Source organism: Trichomycterus rosablanca, chromosome 12 (genome assembly GCF_030014385.1).
Source record: "Trichomycterus rosablanca isolate fTriRos1 chromosome 12, fTriRos1.hap1, whole genome shotgun sequence".
NCBI classification, from domain to species: domain Eukaryota; kingdom Metazoa; phylum Chordata; class Actinopteri; order Siluriformes; family Trichomycteridae; genus Trichomycterus; species Trichomycterus rosablanca.
The window spans coordinates 16,460,532-16,485,661 of record NC_085999.1 but is presented as its reverse complement, the minus strand read 5'-3'; the positions used below and the strand labels follow the sequence as shown (position 1 = coordinate 16,485,661).

Here is a 25,130-nt window from a genome sequence, read left to right as displayed (position 1 = left end):
TTGCTAGAGAAGACACAATGAAAGAAGAGAAGGGTAATTTTATTTTATTTTAAGCTGCACGGTGATTCTCAGTAAACTACTTTTAGTTGACTCGAGAGAACGCTACAAGTTAGACGATGTTATAAACTATAAAATTGCACTTTTTTGTATTGTGTACCGCTCATGGATGTTGTAGGAGCTCTTTTCCTATACAAAAGCATGTAACATAGCAAGTTAACCCATGTGTATTGCGTTTAAAACACTTAGCATAACATTGCCACGTGAGAGGAATATGACCGAGTTTAGGAAGCTGGACGCCACTAAAATTGCCATTTGAATTTAATTCTGTGTCATTTTGTGAAATTTAGGGTTGAAAGGTTTGAGCACAAATAAAAGGTTATTTAAGTACCATGGCATCCCATTGTGTGGACAGATGCTTTACATGTATCTCATCTTTCATTCATTCATACTAAAATGGTCCAGGTCCTTTCTGTGTGGATTTGCATGTTCTCCCTGTGTGTGTGGAGGTTTACTCCGGGTGCTCCGGTTTCCTCCCACAGTCCAAAGACATGCAAGTAAGGTGATTTGGAGATACTTAATTGTCTGTGTGTGAACTGGTGAACCTTGTGTAATGGTAACTACCGTTTCTGTCATGAATGTAACCAAAGTGTAAAACATGACGTTAAAATCCTAACTAACATACAAGCAAACTTACTAAAACTGGCAAGATTGAACCCTAGACAGAGCACTGGACCATTTTGGGGCATAACATACCTACACTTAGGGGGTCATAACAGCCTATGTTTTTGCAAGGTTAAAAGAAACATTTACATTTTCAGCATTTAGCTGATGCTTTCATCCAAATCGACTTACAGTACTGTGACAGTACATTGTCAAAGCAATTGAGGGTTAAGGGTCTTTCTTAAGGGCCCAACAGTGGCAACCTCACAGTGGTGGGACTTGAACCAGCAATCTTTCCATTACTAGTCCAGTACCTTGACCACTAGGCTACAGGTGCCCATGGAGCACCTGGAGGAAACCCGCGAGAACATGAAAAATGACTGATTTAGGTGCTAAACATTTTCCTGACCTCACCACAAAATAATAATAATTTACAGAATAGTAGATAAATGACAGATAAATACCAGATTTGGTATTTAGATTTATAAAACAGACCGAAAACTTCATAAGGTGGTCTAATGATTAAGAACCACTGCTTATGAGTTATCTAATTCTATTTAAAACAAATGTCACAACATTTTTATTAAGTGCTTTTTCATATGTGATCCATGTACATGTACACTGATCAGCCATAACATTAAAACCACCTCCTTGTTTCTACACTCACTGTCCATTTTACCATATAGGAGCACTTTGTAGATCTACAATTACTGACTGTAGTCCATCGGTTTATCTGCATGCTTTGTTATCCCCCTTTCATGCTGTTCTTTAATGCTCAGGAATTAGGTATTATTTGGGTGGTGACAGTGACACTGACATGATGGTGGTGTGTTAGTGTGTGTTGTGCTGGTATGAGTGGATAAGACACAGCAGCGCTGATGAGTTTTTTAAACACCTCACTGTTACTGCTGGACTGAGAATAGTCCACCATCCAAAAATATATCCAGCCAACAGCACCCTGTGGGCAGCGTCCAGTGACCACTGATAAAGGTCTAGAAGATGACCAACTCAAACAGCAGCAATAGATGAGCGATCATCTCTGACTTTACATCTACAAGGTGGACCAACTAGATAGGAGTGTCTAATAGAGTGGACAGTACGTGGACACGGTATTTAAAAACTCCACTCATAACAGCACAACACACACTAGCACACCACCACCATGTCATTGTCACTGCAGTGCTGAGAATGATCCACCACCCAAATAATACCTGCTTTGTGGTGGTCCTGTGGAGTCCTGATTATTGAAGAACAGAGTGAAAGCAGGCTAAAAAGGTATGTAGAGAAACCGATGGACTACAGTCAGTAATTGTAGAACTACAAAGTGCTTCTATATGGTAGGTGGAGCTGATAAAATGGACAGTGAATGTAGAAATAAGGAGGTGGTTTTAATGTTATGGCTGATCAGTGTATTTAGTCTATTTAGTGTATCAGATAGTCTATTTTTGCTTACCCTTACTGTTAAATATGTGTGATGGGCTATTACTGACTCAGCACAGGTCATTCCTATAAACACAGATACAACAGTCTTAAAAAGCCACTGTTTTTTAAATCATATTAAATTGGAATAAGTATGATTTGCTAATATATATATATTTTCTGCTTGTCCAATTTTGTAATATCACAAAACACTGTGAATGTAATATCACAGTCATACAATTTCTATAATATTTTACAGTTTATTACATTTTGGTCTGTTGCACCATGTAACAGTTGAGCGGTTCTACAAGTCAGTATAAGGGGCGGCACGGTGGCTAAGTGGGTAGCACTGTCACCTCACAGCAAGAAGGTCCTGGGTTTAATCCCCAGGCGGGGCGGCCTGGGTCCTTTCTGTGTGGAGTTTGCATGTTCTCTCTGTGTCTGCGTGGGTTTCCTCTGGGAGCTCCGGTTTCCTCCCACAGTCCAAAAACATGCAAGTGAGGTAAATTGGAGACACTGAATTGTCCATGACTGTGTTCGATATAACCTTGTGAACTGATAAATCTTGTGTGAAGATAAACTAGCGCCCGTCATGAATGTAACCCAAAGTGTAAAACATGACTTTAAAATCCTAACAAACAAACAAACAAACAAGTCAGTATAACTTTAACACTATATATAATCCCTTTTATCACCAATTATTTTTTCATATCCTATTTAATTGTGAACCTGCATGCTTTTTTCTTGTAAACTATTATTAATATTATGATGCATCAAGCTGCATCTATGTTAAGACTTTCTTTCTGTGTTGTTTTACTTAGACGACAACTTCAAGATGAAAAACACTATGAACAAAAAAACATCACCAGTAAGTTGGTTCCTTTATCTCATTTTTAATTCATCTGATAAGTGATTCCCACTAACTACAGTAAAGAAAACCACCATCCACTTTTGTGGCTACAAGTACAAGAGTTCATGTGTCACATGTCAGTGTAATGAAATTATAGGTCTGGATGTCCTGACTTTAAAGAGACCTTTGGCTTGTTGTCAGGTTTAATATGAAGTACTGTGAAGCATTTATTATATAACAAAAGTTAAAGTGTTGTGAGTTTTAAAACTGATAAAAAGCATTTTCAAAACATGATATCATTGAGTCTTTATGTTCTTAGAAAATATGTGGGACCAACTATCCACTCAGCATTGCTTTCATAGTTGTCAACGAGTTCTGTGAGAGATTCTCTTATTATGGCATGAAAGGTAATTCACAAATATTCTACGCATAATGCTGTATTAGTACATTTTTATTGGATACATTTCAAATATCATGATTTCTTTTCTTTATACAGCTGTGCTCACACTTTACTTTATCCGTTACCTGCACTGGAACAAGAACCTTTCCACTGCTGTGTACCATGCATTCTCTGGCCTGTGCTACTTTACTCCAGTATTAGGAGCCATCATAGCTGATTCTTGGCTGGGGAAGTTTTCGTGAGTTACAGTGAACTGGCTGTTATTATTTTTAATTGATTAATCCTAAACAAAACATGGACTGAAAGGTATTTAAAATGTAAAACAATAAAATATGATGCCTGCAACACACTTTAGAAGAGAGACAAAATAAGACTACGGTTATACAAGTATTACTGTTCTGGATGATTCCTCAAGTAACAGTTTAACTAATAACATTAAGGTCGTCAAGCCGCTCAGGTGGCGCGGCGGTAAAAAACACATGCTGGAACCAGAGCTGGGATCTTGAATACATAGTATCGAGTCTCAGTTCTGCCTGCCGGCTGGGCTGAGCAGCCACAGAACAACGATTGGCCTGTTGTTCACATAGGGGAGGGATATTAGAGTGCTGTCAGGGTGTGTCTCTCCGTACACAGTGCTGATCCGCATTGCACTCGTCAAAGTGTAGGTGACAAAATGCATACGGCTGCTGCCCACGTGTCGGAGGGGGCGTGGGTTAGCTTCGTTTTCCTCAATCAGAGGGGGGATCGGCATCGGTGGAGAGGAAGCATGACGCAATCAGGCAATTGGACGCGCTAAAAGGGAGAAAAAGTGGGAGAAAATGCATAAACATATATATATATACAGCATCTGTGGTGGCATGGTGATGCATCAGTGCACACAACATGAGTGATCTGGTCTTATTTTACTGTAAGTTACAACAGCGTAGCTTTACAGACATAGAGTGTGTGTCTGACTGGCCTGCCTGCAGCCCAGATCTGTCTTTCAATTAAAAATGTACGGTGCATCATAAAATTGACAATGGCGACCACGGACTGTTGAGCAGCTCAAGTTACAGTAAATGCAGTTGAATAGGTTTTAATTTCCCTGTGCACCTTGTTGGCCCACTGCACAATGCCCACCCTGGCTCAGGAGGGCCACAGACCAAAACAATCCTACTCTGACATGTGCATGAAACAGAAGGAGGTTGCTTCTCATCTGGCCCTTCCTTTCTTTTCCTTGTTCCTTGTTTATTTGTAATATGTCTCTACTAAGCTTTGCTTTGATTCGGCCTGCTCTCTTTACAACATGAAGTCTTCATGGCTGCTCTTATGTATTATTATTATTTTTTAATTGTAATAATTTAGGTGCAGTAAGGTTGCTTTGAGAAATAAGAACACTATATGTGGTATAAAAAATTAGGACCTTAAATTCTGTCTTTGTTGTTCATTTGCAGAACCATTATCTATCTGTCTATTGTGTATGTCATTGGACATGTAATAAAGTCTGTTGGGGCCATACCAGATGTGGGGGACAGCACTGTACACATGTACGTATTTTGTTGCTCTATATTGTAATAAGTGAGCTATGCATTATCTGTGTGTGAGTGGTGCAGCTTTCCATTGTTTAAATTGATCTAGTGTACAATTAATTTGACTTTGTTCCAGAGTTCTGTCCATGCTTGGCCTGATCTTTATCGCTTTCGGGACTGGAGGAATTAAACCTTGTGTTTCTGCTTTTGGTGGAGACCAGTTTGACGAGGAGCATGTACGATTTGTAACACTGCATTAACACAATCACATTTACATATCAAGATTTAAAATAGTCTTGTCCTCATCAGGTCCCAAAACAAAGTAAATCAAACACCAAATAACTAATTAAATAAAGATATCGCCCTACAGTAACACTCGGATGGTGCAGCAGTAAATGCTAGGCACTACCTCTGGGATCCAGTGTTTAAATTCTCAGCAGCTGTATCGGCTGGTCAGGCGTCAGCATAATTTCCCTATTTATTTCCCAATCTTGTCATTTCTAATTCCTGATTGTAAATCCGCTGCCACTTGCACACTCCCTGATCTGATCAAGGAGAGCTGGATCACCACACGCCTTCTCCAACATGTGTTTAATATATATTTTTTTGTTTATGCATTTTCTCCCGACTTTTTAGCGTATCCAATTACCCAATTGCATTATGCTTCCTCTCTACTGATGCCGATCCCCGCCCTGATTGAGGAGAGCGAGACTGACACGTGTCGTGTGCAGTAGCCGACTGCATCTTTTCCCCTGCACGAGTTCATATGCGGATCAGCTTTGTGTACGGAGAGCCACACCCTGTCCACATTATCCCTCGACTCTATGCAGGCTCCATCAATCAGCCAGCACAGGTTGTAATTGCCTCATGAGTCATGAGGTCCCTATCCGACTCCCACCCTGTATGAACGACAGTCAATTGTTCATGTAGGCGCCCAGCCCAGACGGATGGCAGAGCTGAGTTTCGAACAGACGAGTTCGAAATATCAGCTCTGGTGTGCTAGCATGTTTTACCGCTGTGCCACCTGAGCGCCACGGCTGTTACATCTTAAGGTTTCTGTCTCAAAGGGCGCTCATGTGGCGCAGCGGTTAAACATGCTAGCACAACAGAGCTGACATTTCGAATTCGACGTTTCAAATCTCAGCTCTGCTATTCGGCAGACTAGGAGCCTACATGAACAACGATTGCCTGTTGTTCTTACAGGGTGGGAGCCGGACAGGGATTTCTCATAACTGATGCACTTACGACCTCTGCTGGCTGGTTGATGGCGCCTGCACAAAGACGAGGGATAATGAGGATCAGGGTGTGGCTCTCTGTACACAAAGCTGATCCACATATGAACTCGCCTCATGCAGGTGAAAAGATGCAGTCGGCGTGGGCGTGTGTCAACTCTCAGTTCTCCTCAACCAGAGTGGAGATCAACCTCAGTAGAGAGGAAGCATAATGCAGTTGGATACACTAAAGTCGGGAGAAAAAGGGGAGAAAATGCCTGTTTTAAACAGAGAGTCTTGAAAGGCAGACAAACTGTTTAGATACGGGATCATAAAGCACAGCAGATACCAAACACGCTATATTATCTCAAGTATCTCATTGTAACTATAAAACACATGATCTGTGATCTGTGAGGGCAAATCTAACTGGTGGCAGTGTAATAAAACAATATTATGAGAGTGGGAAGAAATCTATCATGACATGAGACGTAAACTGCTTAAGTTACTAAATCAGTGGTGTACAGCATATTGGCTGTGATAAAAATGTATTGTTTGTTGTGCTTTTTTAAACATAAACACAACAGAAATGTGATAGGTGTTATTTTTCACCTGATTTACATCATTTCAGGACCTGGTGAGAACCAGATAACGTTTGTCTGTCTGACATAGAATCTTAAAAGTGAAAGAGAGTGTAAATACACACATACCTCAGTGCTCTCGAGTGCAAGCTGCTTTTTATTCAGGAAAACAATAGATTGTCTTATCTTTCTAACCTTAACTTTAAACATTATTCCATTTTTATCTTGGTGTGTCTTAGACTGAAGAGAGAAGAACGTTCTTCTCGATCTTCTACATGTCAATCAATGCTGGGAGTGTGCTTTCAACCATCATTACACCTATACTCAGAGGTTAATCCCATAATAATACACGTTTCTACTGTGGTAAAGCCTCAAAAGCAAAGATAATTGTTTCTCTTAACATTATCGAACATGCCTGGATTTACTGTAGGCTTAACGTTTATCACACAGGTGATGTTCAGTGTTTTGGAGGTGATTGCTATGCACTGGCATTTGGGGTCCCTGCAGCTTTAATGGTTGTTGCTCTGGGTAAGCACTCTTTTTCATATTATTTCTAACAACTGCTTCCACAAAGTTGAATAAGTTCATCCGGACACAAGTTTATTGTAGCGATACGTTTCGTCACTCATCCAAGTGACTTCTTTAGTCTGAGCTGGTGGTGAATAACCCCAACCTTATATGCAGGCGATTTGCATAACGATCGATCGAACAATGAAACCGGTGATCAGGTCCATATGCAAATCACAATGACCATTAATTACAATGGCCATGTGTGCCTTTCACATATGATTAGGGTATAGCTCCTATCACAGCGTTGTAAGATGGTTTTCTCAGGTCCTCCCTCGGTTGAATCCGTTTTTTTTAAAGAGCACTGTTATGTATAAAATACTGTATGTTTTTTCTACATCTACAATACTGCATTTCTGCAACCCCATCTTAAAATATTGGCTCTATCCCAAACATCATCATTAACGATATACATTTACATTTTAGGCATTTAGCAGACACTTTTATCCAAAGTATACTGTCTGAGCAATTGAGGTTTAAGGGCCTTGCTCAAGGACCCAACAGTGGCAACCTGGTAGTGGCGACCTTTCAATTATTAGTCAAGTACCTTGACCTCTGGGCTATAACTGTTTTTTTTCCTATTTATTAATGCATTTTCTCCCCCTTTATCACAATTTAGAGTAGCCGATTAGTCTTCCACTGCTGGGGATCCCGATTGCGTTTGAGGAGAGTATATTTGCCTGCTCTATGCGCAGTCCCTCAACCCCTTCTTTTTTGCCTGTGTCTCTGTGTTTGCACATGAGGCTCATCCACTTCTGCACAGGCGCCTCAGTCTGCTAACCAGGGTCCTTGCAGAGCATTTGAAGACCCCACCCACTTATTACTCTGGTCTTTTCCCACCCAGCAGACACGGTGGCCAATATTGTCTGCTGTGGGCACTGCTGATTGTGCACGCTAGTTGGCGCCCAGCCGACCGGTAGCAGAGCCGAGATTCGAACCGGGGTGTTCAGAATCTCAGCACTGGTGTGCTAGCGGGAATATATATTTTATTGGAATCATAATCACTCACTGTAATTTGTAGCACTAATAATTTGGTGTAATAACAAGATGTACTGTCACTACTTAGTATTTAAAACTCTGCATTAGATGTGCTCATGTGACCATCTGAAAGCTTTGGAAGCCTGTTTGGAAGGTTTGAGGTTGCTGATTAATGCTTGTGTAAACAATTCTTTCTCTAGTTGTTTTCATTGCTGGCAGTGGGCTGTATAAAAAGCATCCACCTGAGGGAAATGTCCTGCTGAATGTCTGCAAGTGCATTGGGGTATGACAGCTCTTTAACATCATGTTTCAGCAGAATCAAAAATAGTAAAATAGACAGCTAAGTGTTGATTATTATATTTTCTGCATTTAAACAGTGTGCCATTAGCAGTCGATGGAGGCGGACTAAGAACAGCCCAAAACGGGAACACTGGCTAGACTGGGCAGAGGAGAAGTATTCAGTATGTATACACAAACACTTAAAGGATTACGACTTGGAGAGCTACTGTGTGCTTGTGTGTCCTGATGTCTTGTTTTGTTTCTACCAGAAACGCCTTATACAGGAAATTAAAATGGTGCTGAGAGTCCTTGTTCTTTACATCCCACTGCCCATGTTTTGGGCTCTCTTTGATCAACAGGTAAGGGATGATTTGGTTTACAGACTACAGTTGATAAATAAACGTATGTTAATATATTATAATTTGCAATCAATTAAACAAAATAATTATCTAATGTATTTTCTAATTTTAATGAAAAGCATTTTTTGTTTGGCACTAGGGGTCTCGTTGGACTCTGCAAGCAACTCGAATGAACATGGACTTTGTAAGTATTTTGTCCTACCTTTATACCTCATTTTTATCATGAAGATACACCGACGAGGCATAACATTATGAAGTGAATAACACTAATTATTTCTTTATCATGGCACCTGTTAGTAGGTGGGATATATTAGGCAGCAAGTGAACATTTTATCCTCAAAGTTGATGTGTTAGAAGCAGGAAAAATGGCCAAGCGTAAGGATTTGAGCAAGTTTGAGAAGGGCCAAATTGTGATGGCTAGACGACTGGGTCAGAGCATCTCCAAAACTGCCCGGTCTGCAGTGGTCAGTATATATCAAAAGTGGTCTAAGGAAGAAACAGCGGTAAACCAGCGACAGGGTCATGGGTGGCCAGGGCTCATTGATGCACGTGGGGAGCGAAGGCTGACAAGACGAGCTACTGTAGCTCAAATTGCTGAAGAAGTTAATGCTGGTTCTAATAGAAAGGGGTCAGAATACAAAGTGCATCACAGCTTGTTGTGTATGGGGCAGCAAAAGGGGGACCAAAACAATATTAGGAAGGTGGTCATAATGTTATGCCTGATCAGTGTATATAAATGTATAAGATGACAGCAAGAAAAAATATTTTGTGCTGTTTCTGAATGTGACTTTTTGGTTTGTGGCTTTGTGTGCTTTGTGCACCAACATAATACTGTAGTATTAAGAACTGACCTCATATCCCACTTTCACACGGAAAAAACATAGTTATTATTCTCAGCTGTATTTTTTCTCAGTGTTTTTTAAATGTCAGAACCCCAAGTCAGTTGGTAACCAGGTCATGTACTTTTACTTGAACTAAAGTTAATGATCTTTAGCCAATATTCTGTACTCTATTTTGAACTGTAGCCAAAATGTAACCTGTTTGACAAATAATGAACATAAGAATCAGCATAAGAAGTTTTCGATTGCAATTAAGTCACAAACATATTTAATAAAATATTATGGCTTTCAAAATATAGTCAGGTGCATCTTGTTTGCTTTATACACCAGTCAGCCATAACATTAAAACCACCTCCTTGTTTCTACACTCACTGTCCATTTTATCAGCTCCGCTTACCATATAGAAGCACTTTGTAGTTCTACAATTACTGACTGTAGTCCATCTGTTTTTCTGCATGCTTTGTTAGCCCCCTTTCATGCTGTTCTTCAATGGTCAGGACTCTCCCAAGACCATTACAGAGTAGGTATTATTTGGGTGGTGGATCATTCTCAGCACTGCAGTGACACTGACATGATGGTGGTGTGTTAGTGTGTGTTGTGCTGGTATGAGTGGATCAGACACAGCTGCACTGATGGAGTTTTTAAACACCTCACTGTCACTGCTGGACTGAGAATAGTCCACCAACCAAAAATATCCAGCCAACAGCGCCCCGTGGGCGGTGTCCTGTGACCACTGATGAAGGTCTAGAAGATGACCAACTCAAACAGCATGAATAGATGAGCGATCGTCTCTGACTTTACATCTACAAGGTGGACCATTTAGGTAGGAGTGTCTAATAGAGTGGACAGTGAGTGGACACGATATTTAAAAACAACAGCAGTGCTGCTGTGTCTAATCCACTCATACCAGCACAACACACACTAACACACCACCACCATGTCAGTGTCACTGCAGTGCTGAGAATGATCCACTACCTACTCTGTAGTGGTCCTGTGGGGGTCCTGACCATTGAAGAACAGGGTGAAAGTAGACTAAAAAGGGATGTATTATAAAAAAAAAACTAAAAAGGGATCAATGAGTGTTGCAGTGGGTCCAGTGTCCTTGGAATCAATTGGCGCAATGCAGTAGCATAGCCAGTTATTAGCTCTATCACCACGAGTTTAATACAAATTGTGGTTGAGCATTCTGCAAAAAAGTGCATGTCAGTTTGTAATAGTTAATCCACTATGTAGGATAGGTTTAAGAACGCATTGGCTACATGGACTGGTTTTGATTTGTTATTGTCTGGTATACCCATGAATCTTGCAAATCTATAGAGCAGTTAATCAGGCTGCAGACTTTTTTAATTCACAAGTTTAATTATTATGTTTTACAGGGTGGAGCTTTCGTAATAAAGCCGGATCAAATGCAGGTACCATGATCAGAACACTTGAGCAACACAGTTACTGTTATCTGTTTTATATGCTGTATATTTTTATTATATATATATTTTACAGATCTTCATGGTTATTAAGCTGTAATTGTTGTCAGTGTCTTTCCCTCTCTGTTGTATAGATGCTGAATGCTTTGCTGATTCTGGTCTTTATCCCTATCTTTGACATGGGTGTGTACCCACTCATCAAACTTTGTCAGATCAGACTCACGTAAGTACGGCCTAAATTACATATCCAAATAAAATAAACTGCCCAATAAATTTTTAACAGCATTCGAAGTACACAGAAACAAGTATTTTATTGTCTGGCTGTGGGCAAATAAGAATACTGATTATGCAAGCTGCTGGACAGAATTTTGGACGGAGAGTTTTACACACAAATCAATGCAGGCCTGAAATGCAGGAATGGATGTTTATTAACAAATGAAATGAAGTTGAGCAGATAAAACATGAAATATCTTGGGTTCAAACTGTCTGCAATCAAATAAAAGTCAAAGTAAATGTAAGGAACACTGCATTTTTATTTTATTTGCATTTTCCATACTGTCCCAACTTTTTCTGATTTGGGGTTGTAGTATTTTAAGGGGCAGAATACATTTTATTACAAAATGCCTGCATGTGCATCTGCAAGCACTTTGGTTTGTTTTATAGATTTTGAATCATACGTCTCAAAAGTATTTTGCTCCTTGTATAACTTTTATGTGTCTTACATTTTCAGGCCTTTAAGAAAGATGGCTACAGGAATGATTCTGGCTGCACTTGCGTTCTGTGCTGCAACTATAGTGGAAGTCAATGTCATTGTACGTTAATGTTCAAATATTCGTAAACCACATTGCGTAAAATTTTTATTACAGTTGTTTACATGCACCATAGTTACCTGATCATTATCAGATTATAGCGGTTATCAGATTATTTAAGTGGCATCATCATCCCTATCTTGGTAGGGAAGTTATCTGTCGGGAAATATGATAAAGACATATTCAAAACATAATATTTAACAGTTAAATGACTCATGAGCTGCATAGATAGAAGCGTGCAACATTGAGCCAATTGTACTGTCAGTCATCGGACAGACAAACATAATGAATTAAATGAGCATAACATTCTCTTCATATTATGTACATACCCAATTCAAAAAAAAAAAATCACACATATGCAAGTCAGATTCTAGTTTTATATTGCGTTCTACAAATGTATATAAATAATATAAATATATTATTTAATAATGTAAATAATCCTACATGTATGTAAATAAAAAAAAATATAATTCACAAAATTTTCACCGTATTTTATCTTAATTTAATTTAGTAAACAATACAAAGACAGTCTATTCATGACTAAACTAATCAGCTGTATTGCATTTTGTGTATAAACTCTGTATATAAAATTTGATAGCTACAAGAATTTGCAAAAAATGTTGGGCCAAGTGCATGCTTACCATGATGTGTTACTCCCCCTTTTAAAAAAATGACTTAAACTCGTTGGTTCGAAACTCAACTGGGTGCCTACAAGAACAACGATTGGCTGTTGTTAAAGGAGGGTGCCGGACGGGACCTCATGCAATTAGCGGCTGCACAGAGATGAGGGATAATGCGTTGATCAGGGTGTGGCTCTCAATACACAAAGCTGATCTGCATATGAACTTGCCTTGTGCAAGTAAAAAGATGCAGTCAGCTACTGCACATGTGTCAGAGGGGGCGTGTGTCAGTCTTGCTCTCCTCAACCAGGGTGGAGATCAACATCAGTAGAGAGAAAGCCTAATGCAATCAAGTAATTGGATCAAGTAATTGAAAAAAAAAAAACACTCTGGATTTGTTTGGGAACCAAGGACGTAAACTGTTGTGTGAACTGTTGTTCCTGCTTAATGTAACACTAGTGGCTTATCAGTCCTGGATCTCTACTGATATACATATAGAGCGTTATAAAGAGCCACATGTTATCAATGAGAAACAGGTCTGTACTGCAGGCAGGGCAATCTAGCACCTGTACTTTCTTGTTACAAAGGCATGCTGTATGTGGTTTCGCATTCTCTTGCTAAAACAAGCAGGGATGTCTTTCCACTATACAACTATCAAATTACTTTTGAAAACGTTATAAAACCCAAAATCAGAAGAAGTTGGGACAGTATGAAACATGCAAAGAAAAATGCAGTGTTCCTTACATTTACTTTGAATTCATTTGATTACAGACAGTTTGAACCCAAGATATTTCATGTTTTGTCTGCTCAACTTCAACCTTCATTAGTTAATAAACCTCCATTCCTGCATTTCAGGCCTGCAACACATTCCAAAAAAAGTTGGGACGGGGCAATTTAGGGCAAGTAATGAGGTGAAAAAACTAAATAATGATGTGACTTTAAACAGGTGATGTCAACAGGTGATTGTAATCATGGTTTGGTACAAAAGTCTTTGATGAGCAAAGATGATCAGAGGATCTCCAGTTTGTCAGCAAATGCGTTTAAAATTATTGAAATGTTTAAAACCAATGAACCTCAAATAAAGATTGGAAGGGATTTGCATATTTCTCCCTCTACAGTGCATAATATCATTAAACGATTCAAGGAACCAAGAGAAATTTTAGTGCGTAAAGGCCAAGGGCGCATGCTTAAGCTGAACGCCCGTGATCTTCGATCATAGACAATGTGCAGAGAATTTTGAAACAAAAAATACGACAACGACGACCCTGTACTGGTGTACATCTTTGACGTGTTTGCAGGAAGAATGAGACAAAATAAAACCTGAAACACTAAATCACTTGGTCTCTTCGGTGCCAAAACATGCTTTACTGTCCCAAACTTTTATTACTTTTATCCAAACTTTTTTTGGAATATGCTGCAGGCCTGAAATGCAGGAATGGATGTTTATTAATAAATAAAATAAAGTTAAACAGACAAAACATGAAATATCTCAGGTTCATCCTGTCTGCAGTGAATTAAAAGTAAATGTAAGACACTCCATGCTGAAATTTTCCATGCTGTTCCAACTTTTTCTGATTTGGGATTGTATATATATATCTTTCTAGGTATTAAATAATGCCGTACATCTCTGTGCTCTTATTGTCAGTACTAAGTGAATGCATCTTCTCTCACAGAAAACGGTTGTGGAACCTTCACCAGCTAAAGAGAGTCTGCTGCAAGTCCTAAATCTTGTTAAAGGAGATGCCGTCTCTGTAGAATTTCCACGACACAATCTTTTCCCCCAGCCAATACAATCATATGAGGTCAGCCTCCTTTTTATATTTAATGTGTTATTCATAATATGTTTATTAATTTTGAGGAAATTCTTTGTAGGTTGTTAAACTTTAAATCCTTAATATGTTGTCAGGATCCACCAGGATACACCAAACTACCTCTTGATGATGTCTACGAAGTATTTACTGTCAGTGTCACTCAAAGCGGAGTGAATCACAAATGTGATCTTAACTTCACTCAGCACAATGCCTATAGTCTTATCCTATATCCTAGTGAAGGCTCTGGAATTGATTGCAAACTGGTGAGTTCTGGGGTTCCCAGTCTTTCTTTTCTTTGCTAGAGATAACTTCTGAAATCTAAAAGTGATCAAACGTGTCCTTGAATATTAAGATCACCAGGGACTTCAAATTATAACGATGATCCTGATCACAGTAGGCATTTTACAAAGTGGGAAATGGGAGAAAAATAAAGTACCAAGAAGAAGCCAGTGCAAACAGGGTATTAACATGAAAAAATCCAAATTACAAACGGTGGCCGCTCAGGTGGCGCGGTGGTAAAACGCACGCTAGCACACCGGAGCTGTGATATCGAATCTCAGCTCTGCCATCCGTCTGGGCTGAGCAGCCACATAAACAACGATTGGCCTGTTGTTCATATAGGTGTGGGGTAGTAGTAAGCCGGATAGGGTCTCCTCGTAACTGATGGAACTACGACCTCTGCTGGCTGATTTTTATATTAAATGCCTTAGGCACAAACACAACTAACACCGATACTATGGCAGACTCTGGCTCTTGGACATTGTTTAGTTAATTATCTGTAAAAGAAATTCTTTCCCCTTTGGCCCAGTAAGCATGATGTCTAGGCAGTTGTAGCCTAGCGGTTAAGGTACTTGACAAGTAATCAGAAGGTCACTGGTTCAAGCCCCACCACTGCCAGGTTGCTGCTGTTGTGCCCTTAAGCAAGGCCCTTAATTGCTCAGTTTCATCAATTGCTCGGACTGTATACTGTAACTGTACTTGTACTGTAAGTCGCTTTGGATAAAGGCGTCTGCTAAATGCCGAAAATGTAAATGTCTATAGTAAAAACCTTTAAAAGGATGGCTCTTCAGACCACATCACATGTTTCCACTTTGAATAAGTCTGTTTTAGATGTTGGTGGTGTGTTTCTGATTATGTGTGGCTTCCAGTTTGCATAGTTTAATCTTCGCATTTTGCATGTTTACTGACCAGGGTATTATACTGTATGTCTGAGCCCATGTGTAGAAGCATGTTGGTTTTTATTTCAGAGCTGTCTGAGGAATAAAAGGTCATAAGAATTCAGTATAGATTTCTGGCCTGAATATCTGTCCTTTATTTTTCTGGTTTCTCAAAATCCTTTGATAATGTCATGGACTGTAGATGGTGAAACTCTTTGAAAAACATATTCTTAAAACTGTTGAACTATTTTTTTCAGTTTTTCACAAAATGGCAAGCTAAAACCCATCCCTGCTTGTGAACAAATAAGCATTTTGTTTAAAAGCTTTGTATAACCAATCATGACAGCATCACCAGTGTTAGTTTTTTTTCTTTTAAGTGTTGCAGACATCAAATTAGGAATTAGCATATATTTTTAAAAATCAGCGAAGTTAATAAGGTAAAATGTCTTTTGTACATACACCGATCAGACATAACATTATGACCACCTTCCTAACACCTTTCTATCAGAACCAGCATTGACTTCTTCAGCAATTTGAGCTACAGTAGCTCGTCTGTTGGATCGGACCACACGAGCCAGCCTTCGCTCCCCACGTGCCACAATGAGCCTTGGCCGCCCACGACCCTGTCACCGGTTTACCACCGTTTCTTCCTTGGACCACTTTTGATAGATACTGACCACTGCAGACTGGGAACACCCCACAAGTGCTGCAGTTTTGGAGATGCTCTGACCCAGTCGTCTAGCCATCACAATTTGGCCCTTGTCAAACTCGCTCAAACCCTTACGCTTGCACCATTTTTCCTGCTTCTAAATGTTCGCTTGCTGCCTAATATATCCCATCCACTAACAGGTGCTGTGATTAAGAGATAATGAGTGTTATTCACTTCACCTGTCAGTGGTCAGAATGTTATGCCTGGTCATTGTATATTTACTGTAAATACTAATGCTTTTATATTAAAATTTCCAATTTTATAAATCTAAATTTGTATATCACTTTTCACATCAAGTTAAATTCTGAAACAAACACTTTATAATTGAAGCCCCAAATCTTGAATGAATTTATTACTTGCTGTGATGTTATAATGCCTTATTTAACATGTTTATTGGTACTAAAATGCAGGTAGAAGATCATATCACCAAATCTGATAATGGAGATGCCTTTCTCAGGTAAAATCCAGCTTCACTGCATTATAAAAACAGAGCAATATGCCACACAGAAAAGACTGTTTGTTTTGTTCTGTTGGTTGTAACATTTTAACTCTTAGGTTACAGGTTAGTTGACTTAATAGTTAGCCAACATAGACAGCACTATTTAGGAATTTATATTGCACTGAATGAATGATTAAAATAGTGTAGCTAACAGTTGTGTGTATGTTTTCAGATTCATCAATACTTACTCGGATAGCATGAACATCACCGTAGGCAGTGAAGATTTTGATGTCCCAGACTCATATGGCATTTCTTCAAGCTCAAGTGTTGAAAGAGGACAGTGAGTGCTTTATCATTATATGTGAATTGATTCGGTCTTCAACAATAACAATGCTGCATTCGCATTGCAGGTACAGTGCTGTGAAAAAGTATTTGCACCTCACCCTTTCTGTTTCTTCTGTTTGTCAAGTTTCTCACATTTAAATTGCAGTCAAACACTTGCAGTGAGTGGTTTGCAGCTTGCCACTTACCCATGGGTTCCATTCCTGCCCAGTGTCTTATTATTATTGTGGAATCGTCTACATTAGGGGTGTGAAACTCGTTTTCACCGAGGGCCACATCTGCATTCTGCATTCTCAAAGGGCAGATTGTAAAGTATCCTGCTGTGATTGCAGTCTGCCTTTTAAGTCTTGGACAATTTGTTGTTTTTCTTGGAGGATTTTTTTCTAAATTCTGTGTTTGGTGTCAAAATGCCAAATTTTTACTGTATATTTAGAATGTATATGTACATTTACATTGAACTCCTTTACCACAGACACGGCCTCATAACACAAGAGACGTACCGGTTTCTCTTCTTGAAGCACAAACTTATATTCACTTCCTTCCGCTTCAATTTTCTTTTCTTGTACACTTTGGGATTATTTGTAAATATTTCTCAACATCATCTAGTGGCGGGAGGCGGTAACTTTGCAGGTCACAAAATCGGCATGCATTGTGGGAGATGCAGTTTATGTACGATTTTACAGTGTATTTTAAGACAATTGTTTTGCCCTCGCTAATATCTTTTTACTCGCTCTCAGCTAGACAGCTAGACAGCTAGACAGACAGACAGACAGACACTCCCTCCAAAATACTATTGGAATACTATTATTTTGGTTTTATTTGCTTCCCAAACTGTACACTGTGTGCATCAGAATGGAGTAAAACTACAAAATACAAACAATAAAAAAAAAAAAAAACTTAATACAGTACATGCACATAGCTGCAGTTAAGCGTTACATCTAGTACAATATGCGCTAACGTGCGAAATTGGATGCGCTTTTTCCAATTTCTGCACGTCAATCATCCTCTCACTAATGCTGGTCCCTGCTCCTTATCACCTACACTTAACGAGTGCAGTGCTGTACAGCGCTGTGTACGGAGAGCCACACTCTCTACCGCACTCCTTTCCTATCTCCGTGCAGGCGCCACCAACCAGCCAGCAGAGGTCGCAATCGCACTAGTCTGAGAGAGAGTCCCCATATGACTTAATCCCACCCCTATCTGAACAACAGGCCAATCGTTGTTCATGTGGCCGCTCAGCCTCAGCCGGCAGGCAGAGCCGAGATTCGATACGATGTATTTGAGATCTCAGCTCTGGTGAACAGCGTGTTTTTACCGCTGCGCCACCTGAGCGGACTAACAATCGTATTTTATTACGGAAATACGGTAAATTTGTAACTGAAACGGTGTAACATACTCAATAAACATTTACAAACAACTGAGAATATAAACGTCTACTACTTATAGGTGATGCTTCTGTATTGGGTTGCTAGAGAATTAACGTCTATTTATTATTGTTTGTTAATGACTTTATCCCTCGTTCTTTTGCCGCTAAAACATAAAAGTGACATGGTTGCCATGACTACGATGTCAGCGGTTGCCGCTTAAAGGCGCAGGTGTCCTATTAAATTACAAGTACGTCTCTGTAACTACTTGAACCATCGCAACAATCAAGTCTTTTAAGCTCTCGCGGGCCACATAAAATGATGTGGCGGGCCGGATTTGGCCCGCAGGCTTTGAGTTTGACACCCCTGATCTGCACTGACATTCACTAAGGCAAGAGAGGCCAGCAGTTCTTGGTAATATTTTGGAAGACAGACAACACCTGGCAAGGTTCACTACTGTTTCAAGTTTTCTCCATTTGTGGATAATGGCTCTTGTGGATAATGGTTTGCTGGAGTCCCAAAGCATTAGCAGGGACTTTTGTTTCACATCTTTCTTTGAATCTCTTTACTTTGAAATCTTCTAGTCCGCTTTTACATGTCTGGCAGAAATCATGCCTGGGTGTGGCTAGTGAAACTAAAATCCATTTTTTTATTTTTATTTTTTTATTTTTTTTATTATTATTATTTTTTAAATTATCTATTTTTTCCCACTTTCCCCCCCCAACTTTTATCCCCCAACTATTATCCCCATTCTAATCGTGTCCAATTACCCTGATTGTGTCCTCTATACTGATTCGACCCTTTTTGCCGCTGACTGAGGATGCCACTCAACTGACTTGCGCCACCTCCGGCACGCAGTCAGTACAGCCTGCATTTTTCACCTGCACGAGCCGAGTTCATACACCGAGAGACTCTGCGCACGGAGGGTCACACCCCCCTCAATGTTATTCATAAGCCCTGTGCAGGCGCCGTCAGTCAACCAGCAGGGGCCGCAGTCGCACCAGTTATGAGGACCTATGCTCCAACTCTACCCCTAACCCTGAACAACAGCCAAACGTTGTTCATACTGCCACCCAACCCGGTCGGAAAGGTAGAGCTGAGTTTCGATACGATGCATCTAGAAACCCAACTCTGGTGCGCTAGCGTACTTTACCGCTGCGCCACCTGAGCGGCATTTTAAAACTCATTGTTAATTTAATTTTGGTGATTTAGTAGCTGGGCGGTGATTTGGACTGAACATTATTTATCCTTCAGTAAATAAAATTATCATTTAAAAAAGCATTTTATGTTTACTCAAGTTTCAGGTTAATATTAAAAGTAGTTTGATGATTTATAACATAATAACAAGCAAGAATAGCAGAAATTGGATGGAATACTTATTCATAGCACTGTACATTTCTTTCAAAATCTGTTGTTTTTGCCTGTTGGTGCATTTTATTCAATGATAATTATTGTTGCTCTGCTCAGTATTTAAATGTTGGCTTAATGCCTTTTTCTGCAGATACATGCAAGTTAACTGCAAATCAGACTTTAAGACATACAAAATCGATCTAGGGCTTCTTGACTTTGGTGCTGCCTACACATTCATAATTGAAGGGGTGAGTGATACATAATGATGTTGACCAGTGTGGTCAATGTTTTACTCCCTGAGTACATTTCAGCCAGTGTGTCAGGTTTATTACTGAAGAGAAAGTGAGACGGTAAATGTTTTTTATTAGTTATATGTATTATGTATATTAGCAGAATTGCCTATATGGTACACGGTAGAAGGCTGACTTAGCTCACCAATGCAAAAGAAATTTAGATAAGGTTTTAATTCTTACTGGCCATTTAACTCGTTTTAATTGGTTAACTGCTATTTTAAGGATGATTTTTTTTGTAAGCCATAACATTAAAACCACCTCCTTGTTTCTACACTCAGTCCATTTTATCAGCTCCACTTACCATATAGAAGCACTTTGTAGTTCTACAATTACTGACTGTAGTCCATCTGTTTCTCTACATACTTTTTTAGCCTGCTGTCATGCTGTTCTTTAAGGGTCAGGACCCCCACAGAGCATGTATTATTTAGATAAGGGATCATTCTCAGCACTGCAGTGACAATGACATGGTGGTGGTGTGTTAGTGTGTGTTGCGCTGGTATGAGTGGATCAGACACATCAGCACTGCTGGAGTTTTTAAATACCGTGTCCACTCACTGTCCACTCTATTAGACACTCCTACCTAGTTGGTCCACCTTGTAGATGTAAAGTCAGAGACGATCGCTCATCTTCGAGACTTTCATCAGTGGTCAGAGGACGCTGCCCACAGGGAGCTGTTGGCTGGATATTTTTGGTTGGTGGACTATTCTCAGTCCAGCAGTGACAGTGAGGTGTTAAAAAACTCCAGCAGTGCTGCTGTGTCTGATCCACTCATACCAGCACAACACACACCACCACCATGTCAGTGTCACTGCAGTGCTGAGAATGATCCACCACCTAAATAATACCTACTCTGTGGTGGTCCTGGGAGAGTCCTGATCATTGAAGAACAGCATGAAAGGGGACTAACAAAGCATGTAGAGAAACAGATGGACTACAGTCAGTAATTGCAGAACTACAAAGTGCCTTTATATGGTAAGTGGAGCTGATAAAGTGGACAGTGAGTGTAGAAACAAGGAGGTGGGGTATAATGTTATGGCTGATCGGTGTGTATATATATTTTACAGTTTAGAAATTATGTTTCTATTCTAAACACACTTTATATTAATAACATAATAAAACATATCACAGGAAGAGCATTTAGTTTCATCACAGTGTAAGTTTCATAACTGAATGAGTTTGATATCACATTTCTAGAAGATAAAAGATTCACAGAAACTTAGAAATTATCTGATTTAAATTGTAGCTTTATAAAATCAATGTGTATTTTGACTGCAATCAAATTCAATCAGTAAGAATTTGGATTCTATAAAATACATGTGAGAAAATAATCATGTAAAGTAAGAGACCTATGCTTAAATTTCATGAGTTTTTTGTGTTATTAATGCAAGCTAGTGCTAAAGTAGTTATGAGAAAGAATTAATCCAATAAGGACTCTTTAATCTTTTTTGTTTAGCAGCCTCATATTAAGGGCTTGAATTCGTTACAACATCACCTTGACCTCTCTCCTCGCCCAGAGAGCTTTTAATTCCAGTTGATCTCTTTACAGACTGATTAAACCTTGATTAAAGATCCTGATTAGAGCACACTTAGGTTTAGAGCAAGGCAGAGGCATACTTAGGCCAGGGTTCCAGTGCTTTACAGGGTGCCACAAACTGTCCTATTTTTCTCTTTTAACTTATCTGCACAGCTAGTGCCAATTTAGGTGTTACAATACAGGGCAGGGCAGTTGTAGCTTAGTGGATAATTTACTGGACTAGTAATCAGAAGGTTGCTGGTTCAAGCCACACCACTCACTGCCAGGTTGCCACTGTTGGGCCCTTGAGCAAGGCCCTTAACCCTCAATTGCTTAGACTGTATATTGTCACAACTGTAAGTCGCTTTGGATAAAAGCGTCCACTAAATGCTGCAAATGTAATGTCAATGTAAATTTAGAGAAGCCAGATCACCTTTGACATGTTTGGAGGGAGTAAAATATTCTACAATTTGAGTATTAGTACAGCAGGCTAATGTGCTAGCCTAGCAGCCCTGAGATCTCTCAAATTGGAATCATAGCTGTAACAGTGATCTAACAGGGAGGGAGGTTGACGGGGTTTCTTGATGCTTGTGGCTGCTTAAGGTGCTCACATGAGGGTTGGATGACTCACAGAGCAACAGCTACATACATGATATGACTCCACCTCTGGCAGGTGAAAAGAAGTGACCAACGTCTTCATGGGGTGGTGCAAGCAGCAGAGTAATTGGAAAACAAGGATTATGTAAACTATATTTATATTCATAAAAATATAATGACTGGTTATTTTAGACCTGATTGATTTGCATATGCTTTTAGATATCTAACTCCATTTATTTTAATTACCCTTTAGATGGGTCTAAATATTTTAAATTCCGTAATAAAGCTTACTGAGAAGAGGGCTATGCTAAACACTTTGCAAACCATTCATCACCAGTGCAGGTGTCTTAGACCAGTCAGCAGTGGGTGCAAATACACACTGGCGCAATGACTGACAGTAGTGCCTGTTGGACACATGGCCAGGTCGATAGCACTGTCTGGGATTCAAACTTTAAAGCTTGAGAGAGCTTCAGCCGTGGTGGACTAGCACATCCATTCTATGACCCTGACCCATTCTGTTGCATGTTTTTGTACAGGACACAGAAAATCTGTCACTTGTAAAGATAGAGGACGTCCAAGCCAATAACATCCACATTGCCTGGCAGATCCCACAGTACGTCCTGATCACTGCAGGAGAGGTCATGTTCTCAATCACCGGTCTGGAATTTTCGTACTCGCAGGTAAATCAGCCTGCTGGAGTTCAAGTTTTGTAAACTTCGTTAACTTCAGACACTAACGCTAACGATCTTGCTTGTAGGCCCCAGCAAGTATGAAGTCTGTGCTGCAGGCAGGATGGCTCCTCACCGTGGCTTTTGGAAATGTCATTGTGCTAATTGTGGCGGAGGGAGCTGGATTGGAGCAGGTAAGCAAAATATGGTTTTTGGTGTGAAACTAGACATTAAAGTCAAGATGTTAAATATGCTAACAATGTCCACTATATAGAATAGAATGCCTTTATTGTCATGGCACAGTGTACGATTAAATTTTTGAGCATCTTCTTGAGCGTACATGTATCTACACACACACACATATATATTTATACATGCATATGTATTTAGAAAATAAACACATGCACATATAGATACAAAAATACAGGTGTGAGTTATAATGCGTATTTTCTAAAGAAAGTTATTGCACAGTGCATATAAATTGCACATTATGTACTAGGATGTAGAGTTTTGAGGATTCAGTGTTTTTATGGCGAAGGGGGTAAAAGCTTTTCAGGAGTCTGGAAGTGCGGGTGTTGATACTCTTATCATATAGCCAAAATATTTGAGGTACCAAACATCACATCCAAACCCATAAGCATATACAGTGGTACCTTGAAACTCAACTTCAGTTGGTTTTGGGAATGGCGTTAAGTTTAAAAGAGGAACTGCATATATTTTAGCCTATTGTAAAATAATGGGGTTGTTTTTGACACTTATACACTGAAAATAACAATAATAACACTGACAAACACTGAAATTCAATTGAATAACTGTTGCACAAAGCTTAACGTGACTTACTGAAAGGTTTAGTGTTTCTAAAAAGCTGATTTTTAATTTCTCAGAACCTCGAGCTATAATACAAGTTTAAATGTGAAACAGAAGAAAAATCTAAATAAACACAGATACATGTAGAGCTTTCAGAGTGGATTTGACAGTTATTCCACACAAATGCAGATTCGTCTCATATTCGCACTTTGATGACGTTTTACCACAAAGCAGCTGTTCACTGTTATTTGAACACGTTGAGTTTAAAGGAAATGTTAGGTTTGAGGGTACAATTTTTTTGACAGAAGGCGCCAAATTACTGCTCTCAAACCATGGAAACAAGCCCCAAAATATCATTTCTCCCTCACCAATCCTTTCATTTAACTGGGTCTGGTTTCCTCCCACAGTCCAAAGTCATGCAAGTGAGGTGAATTGGAGACACTAAATTGTCCAAGACTGTGTTCAATATAAACTTGTATAAGGGAAAAAGGAAGGACGTCTCTCTGAACTTGATGAAAAATGGTCAATCTTTATTACAAGAAGCAGTAGCAAGATACATGGATGATACATAGTGACTGAAGAACACAGCATATATACAATTGAAAATATTGCCTACCATTTAAGCGCTTCCTGTGAAGGATGTGTATTACCAAAAGGAGAGCAGACAAGATGGAACTGTCACCTCAGTTGTCTTTTACCACTTTCATGTCTAGGCCAGTTCCCTCTGTCTGTGATGGTTGGTTAGTTGGTTAGAACTTGTGAGAGCTGTCTTTGCTCTTCCTGTTACGTATGCTAAATAAGCCAGATCGTCTCCCCAACTCTGGGGAGAGAGACCTTGGTTTAGACCTTGATTATGATAATAATGCCATTGAGTGCAGCTAGGTAAAACTAGTCATAATTGGGTCAATGCTGTAATTCTTACACTTGTGAACTGATGGACCTTGTGTAATGAGTAACTACCTGTCCTATCATGAATGTAACCAAAGTGTAAAAGCATGATGTTAAAATCCTAATAAACAAACAAACATAATTGTCCGACTGTGATTAAAATTGTTCTGAATATGAATATGTTGTATATTACAGTGGACAGAGTTCCTCCTTTTTGCTGCTCTGCTGGTGGCAGTTAGTGTCATCTTCTCAATCATGGCCTATTTCTACACCTACGTAAACCCTGACCAACATTTCAGTGAGGATGGGAAGGACGGCAAAGGAAACATGGACGAGTCAAGGGAGAAAAAGAAAGAGGTCATGTCCATGAACGAAATGCCAAAGAGCACCAAGATGTAACAAAACCACTTGGCAATTCTGATGTTCAGTTCTAGATTCTTACAAATACATAATCTAACTTAAGCTGATCATAATCAGTAACTGTGTGCACTACTTTTATTTTAGTTAACTGCATTTTAAATCAATCTGAGAAGTTTATTTTATTCTGATTTAATCTTTTTAACTCAGGGATCATATCACGGTTTAAGCTGCAAACAAACACATCCTGATTTTATTCTTTTTATATATGTACACAGCAGTGGCACTATAGAAGTGAAGAGACGCTCAGCTTCTGCGGGCAAATGCATTGACGCTA

At 39.4% G+C, this 25,130-nt stretch overlaps 1 protein-coding gene across 1 annotated transcript; it reads left to right on the top strand.

Moving 5' to 3' along the window:
• slc15a2 (solute carrier family 15 member 2) lies at positions 1-24,909 on the top strand. Its single transcript, XM_063006603.1, has 23 exons — positions 1-33; positions 2,901-2,947; positions 3,249-3,336; positions 3,426-3,567; positions 4,763-4,855; positions 4,974-5,073; positions 6,866-6,956; positions 7,077-7,154; positions 8,372-8,454; positions 8,549-8,632; positions 8,720-8,809; positions 8,949-8,993; positions 11,025-11,060; positions 11,204-11,292; positions 11,800-11,881; positions 14,172-14,300; positions 14,405-14,572; positions 16,586-16,632; positions 16,847-16,954; positions 19,822-19,918; positions 22,610-22,753; positions 22,831-22,935; positions 24,632-24,909. The coding sequence occupies exons 1-23, from the start codon at positions 18-20 to the stop codon at positions 24,833-24,835; spliced, it is 2,166 nt and encodes a 721-aa protein (XP_062862673.1). The 5' UTR covers positions 1-17; the 3' UTR covers positions 24,836-24,909.
• Positions 24,910-25,130: the final 221 nt, after the last annotated feature.

Excerpts from the sequence above, each read along its gene's own strand:
- slc15a2 (XM_063006603.1), top strand. Across the intron at positions 4,856-4,973 it reads GGGGACAGCACTGTACACAT|AGTTCTGTCCATGCTTGGCC; the intron begins GTACGTATTTTG and ends ACTTTGTTCCAG. Across the intron at positions 8,994-11,024 it reads CTCGAATGAACATGGACTTT|GGTGGAGCTTTCGTAATAAA; the intron begins GTAAGTATTTTG and ends TATGTTTTACAG.